Source organism: Pongo pygmaeus, chromosome X (genome assembly GCF_028885625.2).
Source record: "Pongo pygmaeus isolate AG05252 chromosome X, NHGRI_mPonPyg2-v2.0_pri, whole genome shotgun sequence".
Classification (NCBI taxonomy): domain Eukaryota; kingdom Metazoa; phylum Chordata; class Mammalia; order Primates; family Hominidae; genus Pongo; species Pongo pygmaeus.
Genome location: NC_072396.2, coordinates 76,619,267 through 76,636,444, shown reverse-complemented (window position 1 = coordinate 76,636,444; position 17,178 = coordinate 76,619,267). Strand labels below are relative to the sequence as shown.

Genomic DNA, 17,178 nt, shown 5'->3' with positions numbered 1-17,178 from the left:
AATGAAAGTACATCTTGAAAAGAAAAGTTGAACCCTGATGGCTTTTATGCTTTAATCAAGCTTTCCTTTAAACCATCTCAATTCAAAAGAACTCACAGCCTAGTCTTTGGCCACTACAATAGGCAAACAGTATGCTGGACTCACACTAAAAGCTCTAGGCAACCTGGATCACTGCAACCCCTTTTCTTAGTCAAGCTGTGTGTTTTTAACCTGTAAACTGCAGCTCCTTTGATTATAAACCAATAAACTGCATTGACATGACATAATGTGGGTAAAATTGAACAGGTTGAAAGGTGATGGCAGGTACGGGTTACATACCAGTTCACTGTCTTGTGCTTACGCAAGTCTGACTGGAATGGGAATGGAGAGACAGAAGAGGGGGTGGAGTTTACTCTATGAGTTGGAGATGTGCCTTACTCAACCAAGCTGGCCTATTTTGTTTTAGTCTGATTTCATTGTTTTGACAAGATTTTAAAATGACACTGCAGGTTGAAAGTTCTGAGATAATTGATGCCAGACAAGTATGATTGAGGGCCAAAATTGTCTTTTTTATTGGTTATTCTTATTAAGCAGTGACAATGGAATCAGAATCACCTTCTGATGATTTTTAAAACATTTATCTTGTTATAAAAATTCTGATAGCTTTTGAATTAAACACTTGGAAAGGTAGCTAAAGATGGATAAACTTCGGTTTATCTTCTTCTCACTCCTTAAAGATAGCATAAAAGAAAACACCTAGCATCAAATAACAAACAGGAGTACACATACACAAATGTGCTTTCTGGCAAAATTGTATTTTACAGTCTATTCATAAGCAAATTTCTGAAATTGTGAACAGAGTTGGAAGGGCCTGTGATTCTAGCTTTTAATTATATACCTTACCACTAAGCTTCCTGAGTGACTGACATATAGCACAGCCCATGACAGGAGTTTTCTGGGGATAGTTTCTAAAAGTAAGAGTCCCCTAAATTATCTTCAACCCATTGTGCATCCATCTGTTCCAAATGCTGCCTTACAGGGAATTACACACTGCTCCAACTACCCTGCAGATAGCTTAGAGACCCAAAAGGCACCACTAAAAAAAGGGCACTTTAAATTTCTCTTTGCTTTCTTTCATTCGGAGACTATAACCTGCTGTATCTCAATAGGTTGAAATCCACGAACAGCAGATGGTGTGGTGAAAAAAGTGTTAGGTAGTTCCCCAGGGCTGATGGAGCCAGAGTCACTTTGCACCGAGCCTCCACTATTCTCAAACTGGGAGATTTTCTTTTTGATCATCTTTCTCTCCTTGGCTCTGCGATTCTGAAACCAGATTTTCACCTGAAACACAATGGGGCAACATACTGAATGCAGTTAACTTAGTGATTTCTGATATTGTACAGAGACTTTAGCATTTACAATGCCCTTTCATATGCGTCACTTCATTTGAGCCTCACAATGACCTTGTGAAGTATGCCCACTTAACAGGTTAGAAAAAAATCTTGAGACTTAGAGAGGGCAAGTACCTTGCATGAAACGAAACTGAGATCCAAGTCAAGGGCTACTAACTCTGAATGCAATAATCTTAATATTATACCTTACCCACCTCCTCTATTGCACAGGTAGAAATAAATAATGCTGGAATGACAGAAGGTGAGGTGTGCTAAGAGAGAAAGATTTAAATAGCAAAGGTAATTATAATCAACCATTTCTATGTTTTATTAATATTTCACTAAAGATAAATGTCCTATTAGTATAATATTAATAAAATAAAATAGAAAATTTATCTTCCTATTAGTAAAGTATACTATTACTAATAGGAAGTTTGTCTTCCTATTAGTAAAATATTAATGAAACATAAATGAGAGAACAAGGGTGATGAAATATTTTATATCTCTTGCTGGAGATAGAAGAGAGCGATATCAATGTGCCTTCACAGGTGGTTGAAATGCAAGCTACTTGGGATAAGGCAGTGCATTAAGGGACTTTACAATTCTAGAATTCTGATTCTATTGAAATGGACTATATGGGACATGTTGGATATACTTCTGGTGTACCTGTCTCTCAGAAAGGCCCAGGTTAACTGCCAGCTCTGATTTTCTCTGGATGGTGATATATCGATTGCAATGGAATTCCTTTTCCAGCTCCAATCTTTGATGATCAGTGTAAACTACACGATACTTTTCTTTTGTCCTGGTTTTCCCTGTTAGGAGAGAAAGCATTGCATTTAATCTTTTTCTGCTTCTTGGAGATTGTTTTAGTTAAAGAAATCATAGACACTCTTCCCACCCTCATCTTTGCTTTAAAATATAAAATAAGTATATTTTTGAATCACATATTCATAAAAGTCAATTTCTCCATTAAATACATTCTCATCTGTGGCTATGATAGCAATATCTCTGTCTACCATCTATAGACATAGACATATATCTATATATCTATATCTCTCTTTATATATAAACCAACATCTCTTTAATTCATGTTTCTCCTAAAATGATTGGTCAAATCACAATCATCCCATCTTGACCTATTTTTATAGCAGAGCGTTGAAAATGCTTAAACACTTTAACCCATGGTGTTTATTACCTTCCCACTTACATATGTGATTAGCATTGGCAGTAATAGCAACTGTCCACTATACAGGCACTTCCCATTACATTTTATGCAGTCTTTTCATACTGTTCCTATTAAACCTCTTACCTACCTTCTTGAATTATGCAGAACATGTCTTATCTCCATTTTACAGATAAGAAACATGAAGCTCAGTTAAGGTAAATGACTTTGTGTTAGAGAATTGAGGAGTGGGGACCCAAACACGTATCTTTGACTCTTATTTAAGTATGCTAACTAAATGTTATTCCAAGTTCAAATATGCTGGGACGCATAATAATGGCCCAAGAGTGGAAAACACTTGTGGGATCCTGACACTATAGTTACATAATTTCCTAGAGTTTGGTTTGAATAGTAATTTAAAAAGAAAACATTAATTGCCATTTAGCAGATTATGTTTCAGAAAACCCCATTATGTATTAGAAAAAAAAAGTTTTTATGTGGGAGTCTTAATTTTTATTACCAAGTGGATAGTGAATGGGGGAAGGAGGAGGTGTTGACTTAAGCAGAATAAAGTGAGTATTCCATGCCCTTTGAAAGGATATACAAACATTTGCTTTGTGTTACAACATTTAACTAATTCCCCATGCCCTCCTTCGAATAGAGCTTTATTCCTCCTTTCAAATTTTCCAAAGATAGTTAGGAAGTTCCCTTTTCTTTTTAATTTCTCTACCCTCCTCCAGGATCTTCCTCCTTTTCTCTACGGCTTTTAAATACTCCTTCTGATCTTCCCTGGTTGTTTTTTATGTGATTTTTTTGGGGGCGATCTGTAGGACAAAGATGCCTTTAAAGTGGTTCCCTAAACTCCACTGAGGTGTTAAGATACAGCACAGGCCTAACAAAAGAGTTACATAGCATCAGATCCCATTCTGAACCCTCTTTACATTCAGGAACACCAGCCAATTGGTTCAGAATTTACAAGCCCTAAACAAACGTCAGACACCCTTTCATCTCCAGAAAAAGAAAAAAAAAAAGGACACCAGTGAAGAAATAAATTATAGATAAGTTATATATTTTAAGATTAACCTAAATGGCTAAAAAATGAACTGAACAAAATCTCCTTTCCCCACTCTTAGAAAAGGAAAACTATGTGGTCCAGTTGGTTAACCTACCTTAAACTCCTAAATTTTGAGCTGGTTTTCTGAATCTAAGCAAAAACCTGGAAACCGTAAGTCTACCTTTTGGCATGTTGCAAAGACAGAATGCATATTTAGAGAAAAAAATGAAAACTTGGAGATTTAATTTATTTCTAGAACATCGAATCTTGAGATCGAAATGTATCTTTGAAATCATGTTTTCTAAAACCCTTCTTAATCTTACAGTTGCTGAGTGTTTAAATTAGAACTTGAGGCAGACTGGTTAAAAATTCGACTTGTCTTTATCCCTGTTTTATGCTCTTTGATAATCAATAAACATAGCCAGACATCAATAACTCTGGAAAGGTTGTAGTCCTTCCCCACCCCCATTGGTCATAAATTCTCCTCTTGCAGTTTCTTCTGAGGACAATAAAGTCAAGACCAGGCCCCTTTATTTGCCATAAAAATCCTACCCTTTCCGGCAATATAACTCCTGAAGAAAGGAGGGATAAGGAAGAGCCTGGCTGCATATCAAAGCCATGTGAAGTGTTAAAAGGAGTCTGTTGCCAAAATCTGACAGATAAGACCTAAAACTCCAAGAAGATGTAGCTCAGGGGAAAAAACTGACTGCACAGTTTACAAACAGAAATAAATTTGAATTTCCTGGTGCTCCTTTTGTGTCCTGCTCCTCAAATTGTCTCTCCCAATCCCATTGCCTCTTCTTCTTAAATGATGAAACCAGATAAAATGATGAAACCAGAATAGATGATGAAGGGGATTTGGACATTTTCTGGTAAAGCATATGTCCATATTCCCATACCCAAGCACCAAAAAAATAGCACTAACAGAACTAACTTTTATTGTTCAAGCTGTTCTCTTCTTCCAGAGACTATGACATTTCTGAGGGTGATGGGCTCCATTTTCAGCCGTTATTGAGTTTATTTAGGAAATTAATACTATCTAAGATGTATTTGCCTTCTCCTCAAAGAGTCAGAAAAAATTCTGTAAAGATGGATGGAGTCCTTCCCATCCTCCCAACCACATTATCTCCTCAGAATTCACAAGCAAATGTCACAATATATAATAACTTACCAGCCTAAATAAAATTAAAATGGTGTTCATTTGAAAGACTGGCTGCAAAAGTGCTGCTAGGCAGAAAGTCCCTCTCCAAACATAGAGGTGATGATGATGGGAGTGAATGTAAAGATTATGAAAATGAATATTTTTCTGTAGGGAGTACTGTCTAATGGACTCCACTGTGAGGACTTTTCATCTTATGGTAATATTTCACTGTTTTTAGCTAAAAATTGCTTCCAAATTCATTTTTAAAAAGTTGTCCCGTGAAATGAGCAAAAGCAAGGAAGACAATGATAACTCTCAAGAATTATTAAGCAACTAATTTTACGAAGTGTCCTTATTGAATAATGCCTTTTAAGCATAAATTCCTTCATGTTGTCCAGTGGCTTAAAACAATCAATCAGAATCAGAATCAATCACAATTACTTCCTTCTCTCCCCCTCTTTTCCACTTCTAACAGAAAAGCCTCTCTCCAGCCTGCTTAGGTTATCACCTTGCCAATGTTTAAAATGTGAAGGTGCATGAAAATATTAAACTTTCCGTAGAAACTTTTCTGTCATATTCCCTTTTGCATAATATTTAAGGTTAGATATGTATAGAAATAGACCACTTAGAGAACTAAGTAGAAATAAACATGTCTTCTTTTTAAATCAGATCACTTAGGGAACAGTCATTTACTCTATGCGTCAGTCTCCTTGCTCTCATTAGAAAATAACATGCTATAATGGTCGCTATGAAATGTTTTCTGATTGTCCACTAATACATGCGTTTTTTCTTTTTTTACATTTATTTAAGACATTTTTCAGTAACGGAGAGAACTTTCATTTGACTACCTTAATCAAGGGTTACTTCCATATTGAAGTTCATCTTTTCCTCTCAGTCATAAACCATACGTTGTCCCACAGTACTACAGAGTGAAGTGGAAAATTTAGGAGGATCTGACTCATTCATTCATTAAACAAATATTTAAGACCCACTATGCACTAAGCATATAAATGGGTGCATTTTGGTCCTGAGTGGGTGGCCTAGTGAGGTGATCAGCTTAATTTTTTCCATGGGGTTTATAACCTGATGTCCCTTGAAAGGGTTTCAGTGGATCCATATATCTCCTAAAATTATGTAACAAATTACTTGTGTTTGTGTGTGTGCTGCTGTGCCTTTGTGCATTTTTCTAGGGAGATAACCAAAGTTTTTCATCATATTGCTGCTATTCATCAAATTGCTGCTAAATATGCACCTTAGACTATAAGAATACACCAAAGGGGTTATTTTCATTTATAAGACATTAAAATGAAACAAAGTTTTAATTTAATGAAGCCTCATCTATAGAATAGGCTGCCAATAATCGAAATGGTTCCAATATCGTTCAATTTTAAACTTCTCATAGAAATTGGATAGAAAATCTTGTGAAGGTGCCATTGTAAAGTCAGGTTTGAGGGTTTAGCTAATAATGAAGATGCAAGAGACTAAAGAGCCCGTTTCGAAACGTTTCCTGGCATTAGAATTGCCCAAGAGAGAGACTTAGGCTAATAAAAGCAAATGTAAATGGAAGACCTTTAAGCAGATAAAACTTTCATATTTTTCCTCATAAATAGAAAATTCAAGGCTGGAGATAATTTCTTTTATCTCATCCATTTCCTCTCTTGTTCTCTATTGCAAACAGCACCCCAGTGACTTTCCTCTTAATGTGTTTCAAAACATAATCCTAGACTGCGAGCAACTACTTTTCTAGCTTTTGTGTCTTTTGCCGATTGTTAGGGTTTAGTGAGTGGATGTTAATTACAATCCCGAGATTAGATGTAATAAAAACTCTGGGAGTGCCTCACCCTAACCTCTTTTTCTATTCTACTTAGTCGACAGACTCACTCATATTTTTTTAAAATGCAGATTTACTTGCAAACGCTTTAAAGCCAAGTATTCCAACTCTACTTTTACCTTGGGATCGCTACTCTAGTGAGGTTCTAATACACAGAACTTCCTTTTCCTGGCTAAAAGTTCTCCTAATGGTAAAAATGGGTCACTTCCCACCCTCCTGTCTTTGCTTTTGGGAGGAAAGACAAAGTGCAGAACTGAGAACAGCAGCATAATCATTGCGGACAAATGCTATTGAAATGCCATTTCCTCCCCAGAGGGATGAAAATACTCAGTGTCGATTTTTACTAATTTTCTCTAATGACAGCGAGCGAGGGTTGGAATAATAAGAATGTAATAAAAGAACAACAGTTGAAAACAAACATTCCTCCCCCCGCCCCGGTCTAAAATTAAAGTGGAACGGCCACTTCCCTCGCCCTGGCTCCCAGCAGTCGACCACTGACTTGCTGGTTAGGCTGTGATCGGGATCGCTTTGACTTCTCTCGCGCTGCCGCAGACCTACATTCATTCAGCCCCTACTCCTGAGAGACGCCTGCGTTGACAGTTATGAGGGCTTTAGCCATTTATTAGTGCTGGAGCTGATTTCGTTTGCGTGCCAGGCGTGTGTGAGGGTTAGGTACCGTATTATGTGCCAGGTCAGTGCTGTAGCCTTCTCGCCTGCCTCAACACTTCGGTTAGAAGAAAGGACGTTGTAAGACGGCAATGGATTTTAGGCCAATTTGCCTCTGCCAACTTGTAGGAAGGAAGCTGGAGCTTCTCTGAGAGGCCAGGGTGAAGAGGTTGCTTTGCCGTCGGGGACTTCGTGGCTAAACTGGAGGGTCCGTTGCCAGCCAAGCACTGTGAACCTAAATTGAGCATCACCAGCTTTGGGGGCGGGGAGGGGGGAGACAGCCCGCTCAGATGGGTAAGGGTTTGGAAATGGAACAGTCAAGCAGCAGTGCCTGAACAACGGGACACCACAGCTGCCCTCTGGCTTCATTCACCCGTTGAGCTTTCTCATGCATCTCTTTTCCCATGTGGGCAACTACAGGGTTGCATCCTGATCCTTGCGGCTCAACATACCCATTGTCCACTCACTCGCTTTCTTCATGGAGCAGTGAGTGCTCCATGGAGCCGTTTAGTCCCAATCGCTGCACTCAGTGAGTGAGTTTTGAGCCCAGGCGAACGCGAGGGAGATGCCTAATAGGCCAGCCAGCCATACAGGGGTCTCCTCAGCTAAGCCCTCTTGGGAGAGGCCTGAGAAGTACGAGGGCAGGCCGACCAAGAGAAGTAGCGGAGAAGCGAAGGAAGGAAAAGTGTGTGGGCATTGGAATTGATTACTCACCCGTCACCTGCACGGTCTTGCGCATCCATGCATAGGGGCTGTGGCGGCTCCTGCTGGGGGAACTGGCGTTGGCGGCGCCTGCGTCCGTCGGGACAAGCGACCCGCCAGCCGGGCCTGGTAGGCTGCTGCTGCTAGTTCCACCGCCCGCAGGGCCCAAGTTGCTGTAGTCGATCGAGCAGAAAGCGGCGGGGCTAGAGGTCATGTCGTTCACCGGCACTGTGCCCATTATACTAGACGGCCCAGGATACACGCTCCAGTCTTCTCGCGGGGGACTGTAGGGTGAGCCCCAGACTCCCAGAGACGGCCAGTGAGGATCCACGCTGGGCATATGAGGATACCCCATATAGTGCGAGAAAGCCGGTGCCGCAGCGAAATTGGAGGCTGGCATCGGACTTCCACCGCCCCCTGTGCCGCCTGTTCCAGCTGTGCCGTCGCCCCCAGGGCTCCTGAGAGTGCCCGGGTACATGCCTGCTTCTTTCTCCAAAAGGCAGCTTCCGTACATCGTGTCTTGGGTAGAAGGCGCTCCCTAAGCCATCTTGAGGTCCCTGTAAGGCCGCAACTCGACTTTGAGAAGCAGCAGAGAATAAACTTATCAGTACGTAGTTGTGCCGCAAGCTCTTTTGCACCCTTCAGACTACTCCATCCCACGTTTCCTACGAGGGTATCCAGGTGACTGGCAGCCCTGTATAGATAGGCCACCAATGGCTGGGCTGACGTCAAGGGGCTTCAGGCTTTTACATAGCATTTGCATTCAAATGAAGGGCCATTTCACTTTCACAGGAACTTGTTCACCCACTCCCCAAGCTCCCAGGCCTTTCTGTCTCATCTTTCTTGATTCTGTCCATCTGGTCCCCATAGCGTGAGTATTGTGCTTTTGGGGACAGGAACTCCTCCAGGGGTTTCTGACCAGCTCCCCTCAAAGTCAGATAGAGACCTGCAGAAACCGGGCAAAGTTCCGCTCTCTAGGATTCAGTCCTTACACCGCGGCCTCCTCCCTTTCACCAATCTTCCCGTGTCCAACCTGCATCTGCAGTCTCCTTCTGCCCAAATTCCCTCTCAGGGGTTTACTGCATGGCACTGGCCCAGGGTGCCAACGAAAAGAGCTTTCCCTTACTCTCCTTACTCGCTCCATCAAGAGGACGCCTTTGTTTCCAAGGGCAAAGATTCATTTCACAACTCTCTGTTGAGCGTCTACTGTGTGCCAGGTACTGTGTAGGCATGGGGATACAGCAGTGAATAAAAGACAAAAATTCTTGCTCTGCCTTCCTAAGATTAAACTGTAGTGGATGGCAGGCTGAATTAATAGACTATTCTACAAATACAAACAAATTAAAGAAAGATGACTAACGTAGGTTATGAAAAATGGTAGGAGAGAGAGAGAGAGAACCATGCAGATAATAAACTTTCCTATTTTCCTGTCAATCCACTACTCTCAGGTGTCTCCTGCCAGGTATGGCTTCCGTCCGAAATCCAGTGCCTCAAGGGGCCAGAACTCTTGCAGTCTCAAATCCATGGCAGCTGCAGCAAACTAAAAATTTTCTTTGTAAAACTCCAATTGTTGAAAAAGACATAGACTTGCTAGTAGATGCCAATGAAATCAGTATCTTGCCTCAAGAAACCAGGTCACCTCTTGTGTTCCTCCTCTCCACCCAGCGCCCCCAAGACCTACCACAGCCTTTACTCCAGGCTGCTTCCTACTCAGGAAATGTGCTCCTACACAAAATCCAACATAACCTGGCAACCCCACCCCCATTTAGCTAATCCCTCTATGGCTTTGGGAAAGTCACTTAACCTCTCTGAGTTTCACGGGTTTTCCCTTTTAAAAATAGAGAACCTAATGGTATCCACCTTACAAGCAGGATTTCCTCAGATAATGCAAGCAAACTGCTTAACTTAGTGCTTGGCACACAGTATGGGACCACTGTATTCACTCAACAAATATTTATTGAGTACTTAGTGCTGTTCTATGTATGGAGACATCAGTGGTGAGCAGATAAAGCCTCCGGCTTTATTAAGCATATATCATAGTGGGGAGAAACACTGATAAGTAATTAAATATCATGGTATATCAGACAGTAATCTACTCTATGGAGAAAAAAAAGCAGGGAAAGAATATATGGAATGCTGGGAGGTGGATGTCGCAATTTTAAATGTGATAGTCTAGGATGACTTCACAGAGAATTGACATTTAAGCAAAATATGAAAGAGTTAATGGAGTGAGGTAAGAGGACAGAGAATTCAGAAGAAAGAAACAAGTGAAAAGAGAATGTTCATCTTCTGTTGGAGAAAGTGCAAGGAAGACAGTGTAGCTAAAGACTAGATGAGGTCTAAAAGCTGAAGGGAAATAGGCCATTGCAAAAATTCTAGTTTTTGCTTTGAGATAGGGAGACATTGTAGGGTTTAGAGCAGAGGAGTGACATGATTTGAGTTAAATTTTGAATGGCTCTCACTGGCCATTGGATCAAAAATAGACTGTAAGTAGACAGAATCAGGCAGATTAAAAAAAAAAAAGACTATTGCAATAATACAGGTGAATGGCAGTGTGGGTGGAGATAAGTGGTTGGATTCGGTATATATTTTGAAACTTGTTTCAGAGAAGAAGGAAAATGAGTAATTGATCAGAAAAGACCAATTAAAGTCTGGTGCTGGGGAGAAGGGACTAAGAGGCAGGAAAGTAGCATACCTATTGGCACTTTTTACACTTTTTGCACATTTTTTTATCTTCACAACAGCCCCATGAGTTATTGTCATTCCCATTTTAGAGATGTAGAAACTGAGGCTCAGAGACATGGCATGACTATTTAAATGCACATGGCTGGTGTGTGGTAAAGCTAGGTTCAAATTCTGGGTCACCCTGACTGCAAAGCATGTGTTCTTCAATTGGTACCAGGCCAAATACACAACATCAGCGTTTAGAACTGGGGCTTAGCTTCTATTTTCTTTCTTTGCTCAGGCTTTCAGGCCTGGCATTCAAGTCTTCACAATATAGATCCAATTACCTTGCATTATTCTTTCACCTATTCAATTCTGAAGCAAACTATACTATCTGATATTTGAAAAAATATGTCAGAGTGGAAGCACATGGAGGATCTTTAGAAGTTAACTAACCCAATCTTATTATTTAACAGATTAGGAAACTGATGGCTTAAGAGAGGAAGGTAATCTTTAAGGAAGTGAACCCAGGTCCGTTGACTACCAGGTCAGCACTCTTTCCACTAAAATAAAAGTATCTTTGCATATGCAATTCCTTCGACTAGTCTGTTTCTCTCTGCAATCTTCTAATTGTGGAAAGAAAAAAAAGTGTTTAAAATCTCCTGATTTTTCTTTAAGAGATGTAGTCTCACTTGTCACCCAGGCTGGAGTACAGTGGCACTATCATAGCTCACTATAGCCTCGAACTCCTGGGATGAAGCAATCCTTCCACCTCAGCCTTCTGAGTAGCTGGGACTACAGGCACATTGCCAACTTACCCAGCTGTCTCTATTCTTCAAGGTTCAGTTGAAATGTGCCCTTCTCGCTAAAGCCCTATGTAGTGATGCTCCTCTCAGAAAACCCTCTTCCTCTTCTGTGAATCCCATTATCAATTCCCCTTCCCAATGGACTGATGGAGACTATTTTTGTCTACCTTAGAGTTATTTGAGATCTTATCTGAATCTTCTGAAATTTGAGCACCTTGAAGGGGTATGGGGAAGTATGTTTGAACCCATTAGAATAAAGCTCCCTTGTACATGGTAGGGTCTTGGGAAATATTTGTGTACTGAATCAGTAAATGACCTTGGAACTGTAGATTGGAAATCACTATTTGATCCAGCTCCAGGGATGTCTGGAAGAGAAGTGAGTAAGAACATTGCCCAGTGCTTGACAGAACTTGGCTTCAGGTTTCCTCTGGTTTTTGTTTGTGTGGTGATGGGGAGGAACAGACAGGGAGGTTTAGTCTAGTTTATTGAATGGAACTTTTGATTTATTTCTTAACCTGAAGATCAACCAGAGAGGTGGCTTCTCTGCAGCAATCTTACTGCCACTAGGGAGTAATCTCTTAGTTTTTCTCAGACTTAGAGAGGCAGGTATCAAACAGGGCATCTGTTGGACTCTGGGCTGACTCCCACTGATCAGATTTGTTCTAAGGCTTGAGGGAGATAACGAATGTGAATTGTGTAAAGAATGAGGTCCACCTGTGATGAACTATGGAGCTCTGGATAAACCTTTTCTTTAGCAGCCTTAAAGCTTTGGGAGAATCCAAGTGTCTGGTAAATATTCTCTAAGCCTGGTCTGGCCTCTCAGTTCTGTGATAGTAGCCAAAGGCTACTCTCCACCCTACTACACCCCTCCCTAACCCTTTTCCACTACCCTGGCTCAGATTCAGGCCTGATCTGGGTCTCTGTGCTATGGAACTTGGCTCCAGTCATCAATCATTGGGCCTTCCTACTACTGGGAGGGAGATGAGGAATGCAGAGTTTAAGTTCTTTTTTGTTTATATGGTAACTGAAGCTTAGAGTAGGGCAGGGTCTTACCCAAGGCAGACACTATTAGGTGATGTGTGGAACTGCTATCTAAACCCAAGCGTGGCTGACTGTAGACCTCTGCAAGGCACTCCACCTCTCTCAGCCTCAGTTTCCAACACACAATAAATGGGGCAGACAATAGAGACCATTCTATAGGGATGTTGGGAGGATTAAGTGCACCAGTAGTGTGCTCAGTAAATAGCCATTATTATTGTCATCTGGAGAGTGGCTGGGACTTCACAGGTTATGGGCCTACTATGCCTCTTCTGGTCCACATCCATGCATGGAAAATGCTTAGCAATTGGAGTGAAGGCCCAGAGCAATTTAACATGCTGCTTGTTGCCTCTCCATTCAAGCTTTACACTCTGGGCTCTGAACATAGCCCCCATTCACTCACTCACTCCTATCTCCCTCCTCAATCCCTTTGGAACTTTAGCAACATCAGTGCTTGGGTTTCTGGAAGGAGAGAAGCCTCAAGCCCTTGCCATCCACCTTCCTGATCACTGTGATGGGCTTATGCACTTCCAGGACTAGACACTCTGGGAAATGAGCAACACTAGGCTCTGGGCCTTCCCTAAAGCATCACAGTTGAGGCAGGACCTAGGTATGTTTTGGAGAAAAATTAAGATTCTTTTGTGGGAACATGAGTAGTTAGGGCAAGTACCAACTGGAGTGGTGGAGGACCAGGGCTCTATACCCACCCTGTCACCGGATCTAGCTGCCTGGCTCTGGATTAGGGTAAAAAGAATAAGAAAGGCCCAGGGCTCTGAGATGAAGACCAAAGGACAAAGCAGTGAAGAAACAGGCTTCTTTGGCATCCAAGGATGGCTCAACTCTGGGAAAGAGGTATATATGAGGAGGCAAGTAGGGCTCAATGACTAATGCCGAGAACCCAGACTTGGAAGGGATGTGTAGGGGAGGGATTTTGCAGAAGAGAGAGAGAAAAGAAAGATAGGCCAATGCAGAATGGGGGGACAGTGTAAACTCAAAACTCTAGCCATGGTAGGAGAGTCTTAAACTAAGTCTGAGAGGATGAAGGAGGCCAATTCTCTCTCTAAAATAAAAATATAAGTGCAAGTCCTGGCTGTCTGCTTGAAGAAAGAAAACCAGAAGTCTAGTTCACAGAGCAGGCACTTTAGGCTAGAGCCTGTGCTGGGTCCTTGCTTGTGCAAACTCCCATCAGGCTCACTATAATCAGAGGGAGTAGATAGGATCAGCCTTATTTTACAGAGGTGAAGAATACAGAACTAAACCCAGTAATGGGATCAGTTGTAATGTCATTTTTGTCATTTCTTATTGTCTTACTTTGAGCTCCCTGTTTTCTTTGTTAAAATATTTAAATTTTTTTCTTGAGATTTCTTCTTTGTCTTATGTGTTATTTTAAAGTGTATTGGTTAATCTCCAAGTATTTTGGGGCTTTCTACATAACTTTCTGTTATTGATTTCTAGTTTAATTCCATTGTAGTGAAAGCAGATGTTGTATGATTTCTATTCTTTTAAATTTTTTAAGTTGTGTTTTTTAGGTTAGAATGTCATCTATGTTGATTAATGTTTCATGTGAACTTAAGAAGAATGTGTATTCTTCTGTTGTTGGATGCAGTGGTCTACAGTGTCAATTATATTTAGTTGCTTGTGATATTGAGTTCAACTGCATCCTTAATAACTTTCTGCACGGTAGATCTGTCCATTTCTGACAGAGGGGTATTAATGTCTTCAAAAAATATAACAGTGGATTCGTCCATTTCTCTTTGACTTTCTGTAAGTTTTTACCTCATGCATTTTGATGTTCTCTTTTTAAGTGTGTACACATTATGAAATGTTATTTCTTCATGTGTCTTTTGGCTGCATAAATATCTTCCTTTGAGAAGTGTCTGTTCATATCCTTCGCCCACTTTTTGATGGGGTTGTTTGTTTTTTTCTTGTACATTTGTTTGAGTTCATTGTAGATTCTGGATATTAGCCCTTTGTCAGGTGAGAAGATTGCAAAATTTTTCTCCCATTCTATAGGTTGCCTGTTCACTCTGATGGTAGTTTCTTTTGCTGTGCAGAAGCTCTTTAGTTTAATTAGATCCCATTTGTCAATTTTGGCTTTTGTTCCCATTGCTTTTGGTGTTTTAGACATGAAGCCCTTGCCCATGCCTATGTCCTGAATGGTATTGCCTAGGTTTTCTTCTAGGGTTTTTATGGTTTTAGGTCTAATACTTAAGTCTTTAATCCATCTTGAATTAATTTTTGTATAAGGTTTAAGGAAGGGATCCAGTTTCAGCTTAAAATGCTCATCATCACTGGCCATCAGAGAAATGCAAATCAAAACCACAATGAGATACCATCTCACACCAGTTGGAATGGTGATCATTAAAAAGTCAGGAAACAACAGGTGCTGGAGAAGATGTGGAGAAATAGGAACACTTTTACATTGTTGGTGGGACTGTAAACTAGTTGAACCATTGTGGAGGTCGATGTGGCAATTCCTCAGGGATCTAGAACTAGAAATACCATTTGACCTAGCCATCCCATTACTGGGTATATACCCAAAGGATTATAAAACATGCTGCTATAAAGACACATGCACACGTATGTTTATTGTGGCACTATTCACAATAGCAAAGACTTGGAACCAAGCCAATGTCCAATAAGGATAGACTGGATTAAGAAAATGTGGCACATATACACCATGGAATACTATGCAGCCATAAAAAATGATGAGTTCATGTCCTTTGTAGGGACATGGATGAAGCTGGAAACCATCATTCTCTGCAAACTATCACAATGACAAAAAAACAAACACCGCATGTTCTCACTGATAGGTGGGAATTGAACAATGAGAACACATGGACACAGGATGGGGAACATCACACACCGGGGACTGTTGTGGGGTGGGGGGAGGGGAGAGGGATAACATTAGGAGATATACCTAGTGTTAGATGATGAGTTAATGGGTGCAGCACACCAACATGGCACATGTATACATATGTAACAAACCTGCACATTGTGCACATGTACCCTAAAACTTAAAGTATAATTAAAAAAAGCAATTGTTGCTTTTATAATCATTATCATCAAGCAAAAATAATAGCCCATATAAAATAATTAACCTATTTACTACCTTATCTTAAATATATTAAGAAACTACAAGATGGCATTAATACTATCCTAATCTGCTCCACTTAACAAGTTGATATTTAAGATGCTTCCATTTTCAAGTATCACTACCCACTGTACATTTAGAAAACCTACTTGTAAAAATCTATTTTATTTAATTTCTTAGAAAACTACTAGCTCAAAGAAAACCTACTTTGTGAATGCTATTTGACTTGCTACCTCATTTTCTCGTCTTTACAACAATTAGTTAATATTGGTCTGAAAAAGAGCATAATGCAAAGTGAAAGAATTATTATAATCTCAAGACAAGAAAACAAGTTTATATTACAAAAGTAAGCAATACTCAAGATCAGTTACTTTTAAGCATATAGCACATTGTAGTCATAATTAGCTCACCATCAGTTAGAAATATATGTACACATTTTTCAAAATAAGTCTTTTAAATATAGTCTTGCACGTATCTTTCTAGCTTAAGAATTTGAAATAGCAATTAAGTATGAACCTTAAATCACTCATGTTTATAACTAGAAGAGCAAGTCCCAAGGATGTAAATCTCACCCAATGAGACAAGGGATGCTGAATGTATTATTAATTGCTAAGTAATCTCTTAATTTTAGAATGTAGCACCCAATGCTAGCAAATAAATAATGTGATTTATGAGCCTGCACTCTCATGCTGCTTTACTAGAGTTCAATAAACACATGCAGATCCAAAAAAACACAAAAAACAAAAAGCAAGCGAAATGTTATTTCTTGTTGGAGCACTGACTTCTTTATCAGTATGTAATAACCCTTTTTATTCCTGATAACTTTCCTTTCTCTAAAGTTGGCTGTGTCTGAAATTAATATAGCTACTTCAACTTTCTGTTGTGTTTGCATGCCATGTCTTTCTCCACCCATTTACTTTAAGTTTATATATGTCTTTATATTTAACGTGGGCTTCTTGTAGACAACATACAGTTGGGTATTTTTGGATCCACTTTAACTATATGTGTCTTTTAATTGGTGTATTTAGACCATGGGGGCAGTTTAAAGTGGTTGTTGATATAGTCGGATTAATATATACAATATTTGTTATGTTTTCTATATGTTACCTTTGTGTTTTTTCATATTTTTGTCTTTCACACTGCTATGGTCTGTGTTTCCCCAGAATTGATATGTAGAAGTCTTAACTCCTGAGGTGATGGTATGACAAAGGGGAGCCTTTGGGAAGTGATTAAGTCATGAGGACTCCACTTTCATGTACAGAATTAGTGACCTTATGAAGGAAGCCTGAAGGAGCTTGGTCACCCATTCTGCCATGTGAGGACACAGCTACAAAATGTCATCTATGAGGAAATAGACCTTACCAGACACTAAATTTGCCAGGGCCTTGATCTTAGATTTGCAGCCTCCAAAACTGAGCAATAAATTTGTGTTGTTTATAAGTTTCCCAGTCTAAGGTATTTTGTTATAGTGGCCTGAAAAAATGAAGAACATACTTTTGCTGACTTTTTGTGGTTTTAATTAGGCTTTTAATATAATTTCAACTTATCTCATTTCTTAGCACATCAATTGATATGGTTTGCCTGTGTCCCCACCCAAATCTCAGCTTGAATTGTAATAATTCCCACCTGTCAAGGGCAGGGCCTGGTGGA

At 40.1% G+C, this 17,178-nt stretch overlaps 1 protein-coding gene across 1 annotated transcript; it reads right to left on the bottom strand.

Moving 5' to 3' along the window:
* Positions 1–527: 527 nt before the first annotated feature.
* Positions 528–8,641, bottom strand: CDX4 (caudal type homeobox 4). The gene is made up of 3 exons (XM_054473230.1): positions 7,939–8,641; positions 2,037–2,182; positions 528–1,320 (listed from the first exon to the last, which is right to left on the bottom strand). Exons 1-3 carry the CDS (start codon positions 8,438–8,440, stop codon positions 1,114–1,116), a joined length of 855 nt encoding a protein of 284 aa, XP_054329205.1. The 5' UTR covers positions 8,441–8,641; the 3' UTR covers positions 528–1,113.
* Positions 8,642–17,178: the final 8,537 nt, after the last annotated feature.

Excerpts from the sequence above, each read along its gene's own strand:
- CDX4 (XM_054473230.1), bottom strand. The coding sequence starts at position 8,440 with ATGTACGGAAGCTGCCTTTTGGAGAAAGAAGCAGGCATGTACCCGGGC. Across the intron at positions 2,183-7,938 it reads CAAGACCGTGCAGGTGACGG|GGAAAACCAGGACAAAAGAA; the intron begins GTGAGTAATCAA and ends CTCTCCTAACAG. Across the intron at positions 1,321-2,036 it reads TGGGCCTTTCTGAGAGACAG|GTGAAAATCTGGTTTCAGAA; the intron begins GTACACCAGAAG and ends ATTGTGTTTCAG.